This window comes from Azolla caroliniana, unplaced genomic scaffold (genome assembly GCF_043228905.1).
Source record: "Azolla caroliniana isolate FFs.n. ecotype wild unplaced genomic scaffold, voAzoCaro1.0.p SCAF_15, whole genome shotgun sequence".
NCBI lineage: Eukaryota > Viridiplantae > Streptophyta > Polypodiopsida > Salviniales > Salviniaceae > Azolla > Azolla caroliniana.
The window spans coordinates 2,496,410-2,512,034 of record NW_028230450.1 but is presented as its reverse complement, the minus strand read 5'-3'; the positions used below and the strand labels follow the sequence as shown (position 1 = coordinate 2,512,034).

The following is a 15,625-nucleotide window of genomic DNA, read 5'->3' as shown; positions in this document are numbered from 1 at the left end:
TTTTAACCGCATGACTAGAAAACCATTTATGTTGTCAAGTTACACTTGCATTTACTTCATGCAATGCCATCCATCAAGAAGTATAATTCACACTCCCAGTGAAAAAACTAGTATCAATTTCTTTCTAAATCAAGTGTATGCAAAGATGGTTCTTGATTTGGCTTACCTAAATCAGTACTGGCATTATTCATGGAGAATGAAGAATCTGTGGTCTTTGATACAAGCACTGATAGTCTACCAGGAAGCTTTGAGAATTCCTTGCTTCCTTGGAGAAGAGCTGCTTTTTGAGGATTGAAAAGTAGTAGTTGCTGTACATCCATTGGGAGTACATTGTATATTGCCCTCAAGTCACCTCGCAATTTCTGAGAAGCTGGAGAATCAGTTGATCCCATGCCTGCATGTTGCAATGTCTAAAGAAGAAGAAGCTTTGGTTAACCATATGAATTAGCAGTCATGCTATGTAACTAACAGAACAATATATTCTTATTCTTATTCTTATTCATACAACAAGGAATACCAACTGGGTAAATAATTCTAGTGGACAGATGTGTATATATTCTTTTCCTTTCTAGTGGATTTTAGCATTAATTGGCATAACAATTCACATAACTCGCTTTGTTAATCCACCATGTAGAGACCATACTCCTAAGCAGCAATTTATATGACATATGGCTTCTTCTTGTAGTAATCAGCAACAGTTCAGTTAGACAGTCTGTATTTTTTGAACCTTACACCAAACTGAACGTGAAACCTTTAAATCGAAACTGTTCAACCATACCATTTGGGGGATTGTCAAGTAAAAACCAAATGGTTCAAGAGATTTACAAACTGCAAGCCATTAAGCTCTGGTTTTGGCTCAAACCTAATTACTTTTTTCAGAAAAGGGTTATTTTTTTAGAGCTCAAAATATTAGGGTTCAAAGTTGGAACAACATAATACATACTACATACTACATACTACATACTACATACTACCAAACCCTTCAACACCCAAGCCAAGCCAAACCAAAACCAACCCATTTACAAATTTCTGAACCTGAACCAAACCAAACTGGTTAAGCCGTGATTTCCCAATTCAGTTCGCCTCAAACCGAGCTGTTGCTGATTCTTACAATTCCCTCTTTTATAGAGAGATTTATATTGACATAAAGCAAGGTTGTCAGTCACTCATAACTATACAGTACATGTACGGTTTGCACCAGTACAAGGTATATATGATATTATAAGACTTATACTGGAAGATATCATGAATATCGTGAAACAAAATCCAATTACTAAAGCTTAGCTCAAAATATCCCAGACAATAAAATTTGATGGCTTAGATTAATGGCAACAAAATCCTAGAGTTGGAATGCAGAAGTGAGTTTTATTGTCTGAAATCCAACTAGAATACAGTAAAATGTCTTTAAATGAGCCCGTAAATGTTAATAATTGTATTCATCATCAAATGAATGATAAGACATAATAATTCATCACTATAATAACACAATCATCCTCACTAATTAGATTGACTTTGCTATCATGTTTGAGCTCTCTGACCTTTTCTTATTGAGCAGAAAAAGAAAAGTTTGTGACCAATGTCACCTCAAAATACCAGAAGAGCATGTTACTTTGGAATGTATGCATGGTGGAGATACTAGGCGTGATCTTCATGAAAAATAAAGGGAGCTATTTATCCTCTTCAGGGGTCTGGGTCTCAATTTTCATTAACTCATCTCTCCAGTATAACCCAATAAGTGTCCATGATAACCTGCTAATTCGAGTGTATGAAATAGCAATTTTGAAGGTTCTCACAGATTGGGCAGATCATAAAAATAATTCTTGATATGTGCATAAAAATATTTGTGTATGCACTAAAGCATTTAATCAACTCCATGGAATATATGGAAATACCATACAATGTTAAAGATTGATCAGTTCAGGCACACACACACATTGAAAGTCCCATATATTTCCTTGAAATTACCTGAAACTCAAGAAAGCTTTTAAATAATGCAAGATATTGTTACCTTTAAGCTTTGGAGTTCAGCATGAATAATGAAGAACTTCCTGATGCAGCTCTAATTATGGTTTCAGAATTGTATGGATTTAGCAGGATATGCTTGAGAAAAGAAGTAAAGGGTGGAGACTATCCCATCCCAATTCCAAACTGCACATGCCTATTATGGTTCTGATTGTAGTAGGATTTTTAGTTCTAACACCTTTGCAAGATATTGTTACCTTTAAGCTTTGGAGTTCAGCATGAATAATGAAGAACTTCCTGATGCAGCTCTAATTATGGTTTCAGAATTGTATGGATTTAGCAGGATATGCTTGAGAAAAGAAGTAAAGGGTGGAGACTATCCCATCCCAATTCCAAACTGCACATGCCTATTATGGTTCTGATTGTAGTAGGATTTTTAGTTCTAACACCTTTGCAAGATATTGTTACCTTTAAGCTTTGGAGTTCAGCATGAATAATGAAGAACTTCCTGATGCAGCTCTAATTATGGTTTCAGAATTGTATGGATTTAGCAGGATATGCTTGAGAAAAGAAGTAAAGGGTGGAGACTATCCCATCCCAATTCCAAACTGCACATGCCTATTATGGTTCTGATTGTAGTAGGATTTTTAGTTCTAACACCTTTGCAAGATATTGTTACCTTTAAGCTTTGGAGTTCAGCATGAATAATGAAGAACTTCCTGATGCAGCTCTAATTATGGTTTCAGAATTGTATGGATTTAGCAGGATATGCTTGAGAAAAGAAGTAAAGGGTGGAGACTATCCCATCCCAATTCCAAACTGCACATGCCTATTATGGTTCTGATTGTAGTAGGATTTTTAGTTCTAACACCTTTGCAAGATATTGTTACCTTTAAGCTTTGGAGTTCAGCATGAATAATGAAGAACTTCCTGATGCAGCTCTAATTATGGTCTCAGAATTGTATGGATTTAGCAGGATATGCTTGAGAAAAGAAGTAAAGGGTGGAGACTATCCCATCCCAATTCCAAACTGCACATGCCTATTATGGTTCTGATTGTAGTAGGATTTTTAGTTCTAACACCTTTGCAAGATATTGTTACCTTTAAGCTTTGGAGTTCAGCATGAATAATGAAGAACTTCCTGATGCAGCTCTAATTATGGTTTCAGAATTGTATGGATTTAGCAGGATATGCTTGAGAAAAGAAGTAAAGGGTGGAGACTATCCCATCCCAATTCCAAACTGCACATGCCTATTATGGTTCTGATTGTAGTAGGATTTTTAGTTCTAACACCTTTGCAAGATATTGTTACCTTTAAGCTTTGGAGTTCAGCATGAATAATGAAGAACTTCCTGATGCAGCTCTAATTATGGTTTCAGAATTGTATGGATTTAGCAGGATATGCTTGAGAAAAGAAGTAAAGGGTGGAGACTATCCCATCCCAATTCCAAACTGCACATGCCTATTATGGTTCTGATTGTAGTAGGATTTTTAGTTCTAACACCTTTGCAAGATATTGTTACCTTTAAGCTTTGGAGTTCAGCATGAATAATGAAGAACTTCCTGATGCAGCTCTAATTATGGTTTCAGAATTGTATGGATTTAGCAGGATATGCTTGAGAAAAGAAGTAAAGGGTGGAGACTATCCCATCCCAATTCCAAACTGCACATGCCTATTATGGTTCTGATTGTAGTAGGATTTTTAGTTCTAACACCTTTGCAAGATATTGTTACCTTTAAGCTTTGGAGTTCAGCATGAATAATGAAGAACTTCCTGATGCAGCTCTAATTATGGTTTCAGAATTGTATGGATTTAGCAGGATATGCTTGAGAAAAGAAGTAAAGGGTGGAGACTATCCCATCCCAATTCCAAACTGCACATGCCTATTATGGTTCTGATTGTAGTAGGATTTTTAGTTCTAACACCTTTGCAAGATATTGTTACCTTTAAGCTTTGGAGTTCAGCATGAATAATGAAGAACTTCCTGATGCAGCTCTAATTATGGTCTCAGAATTGTATGGATTTAGCAGGATATGCTTGAGAAAAGAAGTAAAGGGTGGAGACTATCCCATCCCAATTCCAAACTGCACATGCCTATTATGGTTCTGATTGTAGTAGGATTTTTAGTTCTAACACCTTTGCAAGATATTGTTACCTTTAAGCTTTGGAGTTCAGCATGAATAATGAAGAACTTCCTGATGCAGCTCTAATTATGGTTTCAGAATTGTATGGATTTAGCAGGATATGCTTGAGAAAAGAAGTAAAGGGTGGAGACTATCCCATCCCAATTCCAAACTGCACATGCCTATTATGGTTCTGATTGTAGTAGGATTTTTAGTTCTAACACCTTTGCAAGATATTGTTACCTTTAAGCTTTGGAGTTCAGCATGAATAATGAAGAACTTCCTGATGCAGCTCTAATTATGGTTTCAGAATTGTATGGATTTAGCAGGATATGCTTGAGAAAAGAAGTAAAGGGTGGAGACTATCCCATCCCAATTCCAAACTGCACATGCCTATTATGGTTCTGATTGTAGTAGGATTTTTAGTTCTAACACCTTTGCAAGATATTGTTACCTTTAAGCTTTGGAGTTCAGCATGAATAATGAAGAACTTCCTGATGCAGCTCTAATTATGGTTTCAGAATTGTATGGATTTAGCAGGATATGCTTGAGAAAAGAAGTAAAGGGTGGAGACTATCCCATCCCAATTCCAAACTGCACATGCCTATTATGGTTCTGATTGTAGTAGGATTTTTAGTTCTAACATCTTTGGAAGGGGCATTACCTGAATTGGACTGGGAAGAGAAAGAATTTGCATTACAGACATTCAACGAAAGAATGTTTGGCAATTCACAATGTATTATGGCATAACTAATCAGAGACCTGAACAGAAATGTAAGTGAAGGTTTGCTCTAAGAAGAAGAGAACATTAAAGACTAACCCTAAATGTCTACCTTGAATTTATATGCAAATAACTGACAAACAGAGGCTGAATTGGCTGTATGATAGTTCCGATAGCACAGGGTGACCTAGATAAATTGGGAAAATAATTAACTCTTATAGGCATTTGGGTAATTCAGATAAACTCGGGTATTTCAGAGTTTTTCCCTTTAATAAATTCAAATTTCAGGGTATACAACAAATGAGAATATGTAGCAGTAAAATGTACCTGTATTTCAGCTAGTAACTGCCGCTCTACAGCATTGAAAGAATCGATCACTTCCACCTCTGACATTTTCGAGATAAATACACGAATATCAGATTTAACCCTTGCTTGCCTCCATACACGATGTTGTTCTTGCTCAGCGACTGCACGTCTTCTTTGGAACCAAGGCATGAAGTTGGGTCCTTTCAAGAACCTCCTATAGAGAAGAAAAGTGAGACAGCCAATCAGATAAATTCACAAGAAAATGAAGTACAAAATGTCAAAAGTTTAACAATACCTGTAGAGATCAAGCCAGTTGGAACGTAACCGCTTTGATAAGAACTTCCCTGGACCTCTTGCCCCAAGTCCTTCCAAGAATCCATGAGCATCGAAGGGAAGCAATGGTGGGGGATCTACAAATGGTGATATTCCTTCTTGTGGTGCTGTGGCCTTTAAGTACGGACCAAACGGAGCAAGGAAGTTTGTGGTCAATTCGGAGAAATGACGCCGAAGGATGTCATTGTTGACCAGTGTCATGGATTCTTCTATCCTTGGTGATAACCCAGCATCCACAAGACGATTCAACACTGCTGTATCTGGCTTTGTGGTGGCCATATAATTTGTCCATAAAGCCTCTCTATGTTCAGTCATGAGACAAAGTGGTCCATCACGTTTCACCCTGGCATTCTTAAGTAGATTGGTTGGGGAAAATTTCTTCAGAGGGGAAAGTTGTAGTTGTAATCGCCCAAGGTTATTATTACCTCCATTATTTGGTGTACTAGATCTTGTTACAATTGTCTTATTTGGAATGGATAATGAGGAACCCACTGACACCACATGTGGAAGGGTTCGCATAGCCTTCAGGAAAAAGAGATTTGTAACTCCTAGAATCATTGGAGGAATTGTCTCTCCTTCTTTGAGAGAATTCAAACTAGTGAAATCCGGATCGTGGATTGTAAAGTAAGGACGAAAATCCACACTGCAAGGTAAAGGAGCCACTAAACCAACCAATGCTGCCACAGCTTCACAACATTGTGACGGTGTTGGTGCAATAACAAGCAATGGTTCACCAATAAGAACAAGTTCCCAAAGCTCCCAAAGTTCCAAAAGAATACCACGAAATATTCCAAACACATCAGCCTCATGGAAAATACCATGTGGGATAGAAGGATTCAAAGGGGAGGCAGGGGCCATTGAAGATGTGAAATCATCCATTGGTGTGCCACAACCTGGAGGAAGAGTATGAGCTGGAGGAAGATGCGCCCTCAGAGAAACATTTCCAACAGATAACTCCATCAATGCACCGTGAACAGGGGCTGGCCACTGAGATACATAGCTGGCAATCTGTTCAAGCCCTTGGAATCCTATATCAAAGTAAAGTGGACCCAAGATTTGCAAAAGAGATCTGAAAACATTCGAATAAGGACGTTCTGATAGGATGACCACAGACTTTTGTTCACCCCCTCGTTTTAGTCGTTCATCCTTCCGTTGCCTATTGAAAACAAATCCATAAAGGTATCTCGGACCACCACTTCCGGGGCCACCGTGGCTACTATTTCTAGCTACACTCCTTTGATCTGAGTTTTGCTGAGAAAGGGCAATGCCACCTTCAGTACTTGTTCCTCTAGGCAAAGTCCAAATCCTTCCACTTCCATCATCATAAGATATACCATCAAGCCTTCGAGCATCGAAAGAAACTGATCCATCACGTGTAACCCTCCTAAGAAGCCCTGGTTGAGAGAGACCTGAAGGTCCACCTTTACTGAGAGATGTAGATCTCTCATCGACACTACTTCTCTCTGGAGGATTGTGATCAATCATTTCTGGATTGGGAGAAGACCTAGTTCTTATGGCTGAAGTTGAGCCACGCCTTCTGATTCGGAAGAAGAACATGCAATCATAGACACTAGTGCGGTTATGTCCCTGAGACATGGAATCTGGGAAGGAAGTAAATGCTACATCTATTTCTTCTTCAGAAGTGATGGCTCCCTCTGGGTAGCATGATTCCACTACTTGACCCTGTTCTAGGTCAAATCTGATGGCACATAGGGCTAACATCCATCTTTGGAATCCCGGTGACTCTTTTGCAGAAATTCTATCTGAACCAGAAGGCACACCCAGTGTAACACTTCGTTTCATCCTCAAAAAAACAAATATATATAGCCCTACCTCTGCCTATATATCTCCTGTCACTTTCTATCTATCTCCTCTCTTATCTCTCAGCTCATACAACCGATCCAAGGCAAAAGTAATCTCTCTGTCCAGGCCTTCCTCTCTCAGCTCATCTATACAATTAAGTCAGATATTTTCTCTTTTTGCAGAGAAATGGATAAAATGGGGAAACAGACCCTATCCATCTATCTCTCTTTCCTCTTTCCCTCAACACACCTCATCTGACCGATCTAGGTCAGATTTTTTTTTCTCTTTCTGTCCTTTCATGAACAAGAGTGGAAAAATCCAGAAAGATCTCACCTTGCCCTTTGAAGAGAAAAAATTATCGGCATTGTAGAAGCTCGATCGATGTTCTTTTCAATGAAAACCTTGATTGAGTCTTCAGGCAAGGCTAATGAACCGGTCTCTAGGGTTTCCACACAGAGTGTAACATCTTCTTCTTTGAAGTGGCAGCAAGATGGGCGATTGCAGAAACTGTGGCTCGGGCTATGGCGATGGAAGGGCTCCTTCTCTCTCTGTCTCTCTGAATCCCACGTTTGCAATTATTAGAATCTATGAACACATTTTGCGGCCATTTTTGTAGTTATTAGAAAGTATGAGCAAAACAGATCATTTTTGTAGTTAATTGGGAAGTATGAGTAAAAAAAAAAACAAGGGTTTTTTTTTCTTCTTATTGAGATATATTTTCAATAGGAGAAGGATTTGAGTCCCAATGACCACAATACACATGTAATCGAGGTGATTATATCAAGTCGATCCAACGTTTTTCAAAGTGTTTGATTGTTAGGATTCGAGTGGTCATGAGGAATTGACTCAAGTTAAACTGTCGATTGGAGAATTTTAAATATAGGATAAGACCTTCAATGATTATTGTAAGGGTTGGACCACAAGGACTCAAATTATTTATAAAGAGTTTGCTCGAGTTAAGCTATGGACGGTGGTATCACTAGTAGAATATTGACAAATCTTGTACCTATACTCGATAAGAATCCCATATATAGCCAATTTCGTTACAATCTCATTCTCATCTTGGCTCTAAGGAGTTGGTGACCATCTTTCTCTCTCGACTCAGTCCTGACTTGTCCCAACTCCGAGTGGTGGATTGTGGTTTGTCCCAATATTAGGACTATTGTAAGGTTGTGTGTTTATAATGAACACTATGATTGTTGTCGTGAGACCCCATAATCTAGGGGCATAACATTTGGTATCAGAGAAAGATAGGGGCTTGGGAAATGACATGATGACAAAGAAGAAGAAGAAAGTGTTGGAGGAAAGAGAAAGAGATGATCGGGACTCAGTCACAAAGCCACGAAAGCGAGAGAACGAAGTGGAGATCGTGATGGCGCAACACGCGGAAACCTAATTGAAAACCAAGAAGCGGGTTGAGGAGGAGAAATTGCACAAGGGAAGCTAACAAGAGAGTACTCAAGGACAAGGGAGTCCTTGGTGCTTGAGACGTGGATCATCGACGTGGAGAGTCACTTGGAGTGCTGTCAATTGTGGCAACAAGATTGGGTGGTGGTAGAGAGTGGATTTCTTGAAGACTTCTTGAAAACGACACCGAGGAGTGGTACCTTCAAGAGAGGCGGAGATGGCCATTCGAGAATTAGGGGAACTTCGAATGACAAGTGCAGAAGAAATTCATCCCAAGGGATGAGACCTCAAGGAGGAAGGATGGAGGGTTCTCCCTCAATCTATTGGGAAATTAGACCTTTATATATATAAATATAAAAATCTAATGAATTATTTGATTGATCTTGATGATTGTGACGAGTTAGAAGGTTTTCTTGAAGGATTGCAGCTCTCGGTACAAAAAGAAGTAAAAAAGTGGGAGCCCTCAACTTGGGAGAAGGCAATTGAGATTGCGAAACGAATGGATGATTGGGATTCCACCCATTATGAAGACCCTTGGCGAGAAAGGGGTTCCCCTGGGAGATGAGAATGTAAGTGGAAACCGCAGTTGAGACCAAGATGGAGGTCGAGACCAAGATGGAGCGCAAGATAGAGATGGAAACAAAGGAAGAACCAACCAAGAAGATCAAGCAACCAGCAATGGTGGAAGTGTCCCAAAACAAGAGCTCGAGAATGAGGAAGAGGTGCAAGACGAAGGGATTGATGAGGATCAAGAGGTGAAACCAGATGGACCCTCTCGAGGAACCATGATCCAAGAGATTGAGCCCGAGGTGACTAAGCCAAGAACCAAACGCAACGAAAAGAAAGTGAGATCGACGACTATGAGCTTGACAAAGGCACGATAAGCTAAGGCAAAATAACCTACTCTAAGAGCTACCAAGAAGATAACCGAGATTGACTTGGAGGGGTTGAGGTGGAGACCCAAGCCATGAAAGTGCTTGGGAATACTTGATGGGACTCAAGCCCCATGGGACCCCGATGAATGCGGTATCCCTAAGTTGTCCCAACCGGGACACAATCCCAATCTGAGTTGGGACTCACCAAGAGGAACAATCCCAATCCCAAAGAAGGCACCACCTTGGGTTGGTTAATCTTGTCCCAACTAGGAGTCCCAAGGGACCTCTCAACGACCATAATTGGCCTATATAAGGAGAATTCTTCCTCATTTGTAACCATTCCCACATTACCATTTTCTTAGATCCATTATCTCACTCTCTCATACTTATCTTGGCTCTAAGGAGTGTGTTATCATCTTTCTCTCTCCCTTTGGTGGTTTTGGGGAGTTGTCTTGACTTGTCCCAACTATGAGTGGTGGATCATGGTTTATCCCAATATTGGAATTGTTGTAAGCTTTTGTGTTTATAATGAAATATAACTATGATTGGCATCCTAATTGGTGTCCCGACAGTGTTTTCTTATTGTTTTGAGACCCCATGGGCCATAATGTAGGGAAGGGTATAACAGATATTGTGATTTGTTACTTTGTTCTAATGCTATAGAAAATTTCTATCAATCATACAATATATGTGGTACTTGGACATGTAACCCCACATGAATCTAATGAAAGCAGTCGTAATTGTTTGCAAACTCTAAAGAACTCAAAGACATGCCTCCCATTGCATTGATAAACAACTCCTATGATTTTGTCAATCATTTTTGGCACGCCAACCACGCTATCTCTTGTGTGGAACATTTGCTTCACTATATAATTTTTTATGGAAAACCAATGTGAGAGAGATCCTACAATAGGAACACCAATTGGCACCATGTGTTCACCCATTCTAATAGTTAGGACCTACATAAACTCCTAAATATGGGTCATATAAGGAGGGGGGGGGGGGGGGGGGGGATTTTATGATAATAAACAAAGAGAAAGGAATAGAAAAAAGAAATATAAGAAAGAAAAATAATAATTATAATTACTATCTTCTACTTAATGATTGGCAAGCTATTTATTCTAATCTAAAGGTCAAAGGTTTGAGATCTATATTTAACAAACAAATAAATAATTTCTTTTCTTCTCAATATCAATTCTCCTCACCACCCATAGATAGAGGCCCAACACTTGTTTATAAACATGCAACATGATCTTCTCCACAACACTATATCCATGACGGCCCCACTATACAATTCACAACTCCAACCTTCACCAAATGAATCCTTGTGCACAACATGCTCACCTAAATAATCTCTAGGATCCATTAAATCATGGACAAACCCACACATAAATGAGTACCAACTCCCATAGTAGGAACTTATTCTCCCGTTACACCTTGATGTCATTTTATCCTCCACATGAAAACTTTATGATTTTGGCATGATGTTTTAGTTAATCTTATCTTCTCATTAACTAGGTCTAAATCCTCCTCTCAATCTTCTGTGTCTTCAAGTTGAGTATTTCTTTCCATTGCTTCTTATGTATAGTTGACTAAAACTTTGTCTTTTAGTTGTAAATTTCGTTTTTTCCACTTCTAGTTCTAATTCCAATTGAGGCCGCATATTGCATCACATACACTGTACTTGACTTTCTGTCTTCCATCAACTTTCATCTGCCTTTTCTAAATTGACCTGTAACTAGGACTTCTAGATCTCCAAACAATGGATCATGTTATTTTCCTAGTAATTCAAGTCTCGTCAAGTGCATCTTACAATTCAACACAATCATGTCTTATTAGGTGCTCGTTGTCATGAGACCATAAACACCTTCCAAGTTTGGATGTTGTCTAGGGAGCTCATATAGTTTAAAAATCGAGTTCTTGAACTCCTTGAAGTTCTTGATCAATACATTGATAACCACATCCTTGTTTGTATTCTCTATTGGATCCAAGTAGATGCTTGGATTTGTTGAGGGTAATATCCTTCTTTCAATGGGATCCCTCAACATGTTTGATTCTATTAGGGCGAGCTTTGTTAAATCTTAATCCATTGTCCAAGAAAATCGAAACTCTCGCATTCCATAAATATTCAAGCATTCTTAAAAATTCAAAAGGCAAGGAGGACTCTCTTTCATCATTAATGTCTTCAAGTTCTGTGTGTTTGGTTTCAATGAACATGATGACTTAGTCATTTATTACAATATCGTAACTATGGCCAATCCATTGTTGTAGAAAAACCGTGTAGTTTATGTATAGAATATGTTTTACGATACTCTTAAGTATTTAACACATACTCTATTCTTTAGAACTTCCATTTAAAAGTGTTACACATATTCTAAGTATTTAACAAATATTTAATGTTTCCACAATACTGTAAATATAGCCAATCCATAGTTGTAGAAAAAATGTGTAGTTTATGTAGAGAATATGTTTTGTGATACTCTTAAGTATTTAACATATACTCTACATTTTAGAATTGCCATTTAAAAATGTTACACATATTCTACGTATTTTATTTTATTTTCCAAAAAACCTCATTCCATTAGTTATAAATTTTTACAAATGAGAGTATTATATACAAATCCCTGTAGGGACACGATAGTTCCATCTTATGTGGATACCTACGGACTCAAGAAAGGGAGAGGATGACCATTGTTGGATAAAGGCTAGTCATTGTCTTTCAACTCCATCGGAGCCACCCTTGAGGCCATCGTATTGGCTCTTTAGAGTGGCTACAACTTCACTCCATACTCTTGCATAACGTTATTGGATGCACGGTTTGGTTGGAGAAAACCTGTCTACACCGTTGTTTCCATAGAATCTAGAGAGTTATTGGGATGACTAATTCCAACACAACTTGAGATTTTCCATTAATAGGAGTTGAGTGGATATTGTCGATGGCGGAAAAAAGAACCTCTTGTGCTTTTATCACCAAAGTCATCCCCTCCTCCTAATGCTCGTACTTGTCAACTGGGGCCTGCCATGATAACCAACATACATTTCCCCACTTGATTGTGCCTTGCACCTGGCATAATTGCAATAGGCGGCCAACCCCCCGCCATATTCTAAGTATTTAATAAATATTTAACGTTTCTAAAAAAAATTAAAAACATGTGTTAGAGGCAATACAAATATATCAAGTATTTAATGTATTCTATACGTGGTCTATGTATTTAACATACTTTTTATTTAAAATACATTGTTGCAACCTACCCCTTGGATTCAAGAAAATGGAAATGCTTTATGGCACCTACACAAAACATAGTTTTGGTGGGAAAATAGGCTTACAAGCTTATGGAGCTCCAAACTTCCACTTAAGCAACGGGTATTCCTATGGAGATGTCTATTTGTGTGCTCCTGACTGGGTCGAATATTCAAAAGCAATTGATAGCCTCGCTGCATTATGCACAATGTGGTGGACAATCAGAAATAGTCCACACTTATTATGGACTTACTCATTCACTACAACATTTGTACAGAGACTAAGTGCTCTTTCTCATAGATTTCTTGGCCAAAGGTTTGGGAAGCACTTTTGGCTATTTGGACAAATTCTGTGCGCCCAATCCAGCAATGTCTATTTTCTCCAAGGGGCAAGATTTGGGCACGCTGGACCATTTGAATGGCCCGCGATAATAAGGTCTTTGATCGAAACCAACCACATGAAGTTAGCTTTTTTAAGCAATCCCCCAGGCAATCTCTATTTGATTGTCTTCAACTTAGAGACATCACGTTGCAAATTTACACTCTTTACTTAGAGTGCTTCTAAGCTCTTTAGTGTTTAAATCAACACTTGTATATTTCTCTTTATTCTTTGTGGGTTTTCACCTCACTTTGAGGTTTCCCACTAGTAATAAAAGTGTTACTAAAATAATTTTTAAAAAAATTAAAATACATATTATGAGTATTGTTGGCATAAAAGGCCGACTCCTTCCGCTTTGTATCCTAGTGTGAACTCGTCTAAAGAGTTAGGGCTTAATATATAAGCAATAACCTAACATTGTAAAAAGTCTTCTTGTATCTCGAGGCTCTGAGAGAGAGAACAGTGAATAATGGAAGCTTCCATTAGAGCTGAAACTGTGTCTACGTTGTCGTAGTGTGTATTGTACACTACGTAAAATATGTGTAGAGTACTTGATTGACTAAGTATAAAGAAATATGAGAGAATACGAAAATAATTATGTTCCATGCATAGGGTAAGATTTGAACCTTGTACCTCAATGTTAACAATTCCAAGCCTTACCTTGTACTAACACATTATGAGTATTAAAATTATAGATTCTAGTTATACAAAAGTTCATCCCACATAAATATTCTAGATAAGCATGAAAGAAAAGTTATTCATGCATAATAACTCGAGTTAAAAGAAAAAACATGATAAAGAAAGTTATTCATGTACATCTAGTGTGCATTAACACTTGAGTTAAAAAGAAAAAAAAAGTATGATAGAAAAAGCTTAGACATCCAGTGTGCATGAACACTGGCGTTAGAGAAAATGCATCATGTTTGAATGTAGTAAGATATACTTAGGTTCTTCGATCACTATATAAGGGGAGGGGTGTAAAGAATCAAGAGATGGATTCTTGTGAAGCGGAAGAGATATGAGTTATGTGTGTGTATGAGAGAGAGAGAGAGAGAGAGAGAGAGAGAGAGACAAGGAATAAGACACAGAGAATACGCAAGGTAAAAGTATATTAACAAAGGAGAAAGACTCAACATGTACAAGGTGGGAGGAGGGTGCTTTATATAGTCACTCTCTCTCTTCATTAACTACAAGACTCATGGAGCATGGGGAATGTGAAAGCTCATAAGTTATGTGTCATAGAATATGATTCTATGACTCATACTAAATACTAGAATACAAAGTGGTGACATAATGGTGACTCTTGACCGTTGGAGTGTCTATTCACTCTCAAGGTGAGTTCACACACTAGACCAAGTTGAGCTTGATTCTCAACACGCCCCCTCAAGCTCAAGTCGGGTCGGTTTTAGACGGTATCCGAAATCCGCTTCGACTTGCATTCCGGAGTTCGTGTCAACTCGAATTTATGCGGAGTTGTGGAATCCGTGCTCCAGCTTGCGTTGTGCGTAGTTGCGAAGTCTGTGCTTCGACTTGCGTCTTTCTTCGCGGCTTTGCTGTGTGGTTGCGGAATCCACGCGTTATTGTGTAGTGTCTTCAACACTCCCCCTCAAACTTGGCAGGTCAGGGATCGTCAATCCGAGATCGGTCATGAATTGCCATAGCTTGTCGGCTCTTAAGGCTTTAGTGAAGATGTCGGTCGTTTGAAGATTGGTGCTAATGTGTTGTAGGTCGACATCGCCAGCTAGAACGTGCTCTTGGATGAAGTGATAGTGCACTTCGATGTGCTTTGTCCGCACGTGGAACACCGGGTTCCGAGCCAGATAGATACTACTCATGTTGTCACAGTAAAGGGAAGTCAGATCCTTGATGCGTACGCCCATATCCTTGACTATCCTTTTGAGCCATATGGCTTCACATGCGGCCACTGCCGCGCCCTTGTATTCCGCCTCTATGCTCGAAAGAGCGACGATTGATTGCTTTTTCCTGCTCCAGGATATTGCTTCGTTGTCGAGGGAGAAAACAAATCTGGAGGTTGATCTTCTATTAGCTTTGTAGCCAGCCCAATCGGCGTCTGTGTACCCCTCAAGTCGTATTGGCATCGCGATCTTGTAGAGGATGTCGTAATCCATTGTGTCGCTCACATATCGTAGAACTCGCTTAGCGCAATCCAAGTGAGCATCACACGGTGTTTGCATGAATTGGCTAAGGAGACCGACCAGATAATTGAGATCGGGTCGAGTGATCGTGAGGTAGATGAGACTCCCGATGAGTTGCTGATACTGAGTCGGCTCACACGCTGTCGCGTTGTTACGCGAATACGTGTAGAAAGGGGCGGGACCACGGGGGTCTTGGACCGAGGAGCGAGAGAGAGAGAGAGAGAGAGAGAGAGAGAGAGAGAGAGAGAGAGAGAGATTCACAGACACGTAGAAGCGAGAAGGAGAGATATAGAACGTAACACTTAATTACAATGACAAG

General features: G+C 39.1%; 1 protein-coding gene across 2 annotated transcripts; it reads right to left on the bottom strand.

The window, feature by feature from the left end:
• LOC147854339 (polarity axis stabilization protein) lies at positions 1–7,814 on the bottom strand. 2 transcript variants are annotated; one of them, XM_087331144.1, is made up of 3 exons: positions 5,409–7,812; positions 5,135–5,327; positions 1–410 (listed from the first exon to the last, which is right to left on the bottom strand). In XM_087331144.1, the coding sequence occupies exons 1-3, from the start codon at positions 7,247–7,249 to the stop codon at positions 114–116; spliced, it is 2,331 nt and encodes a 776-aa protein (XP_087187270.1). In that variant the 5' UTR covers positions 7,250–7,812; the 3' UTR covers positions 1–113. The 2 variants fall into 2 exon arrangements, with proteins under 2 accessions (XP_087187270.1, XP_087187271.1); XM_087331145.1 differs by lacking the exon at positions 1–410 and adding an exon at positions 4,598–4,760 and having other exon boundaries at positions 5,409–7,814.
• Positions 7,815–15,625: the final 7,811 nt, after the last annotated feature.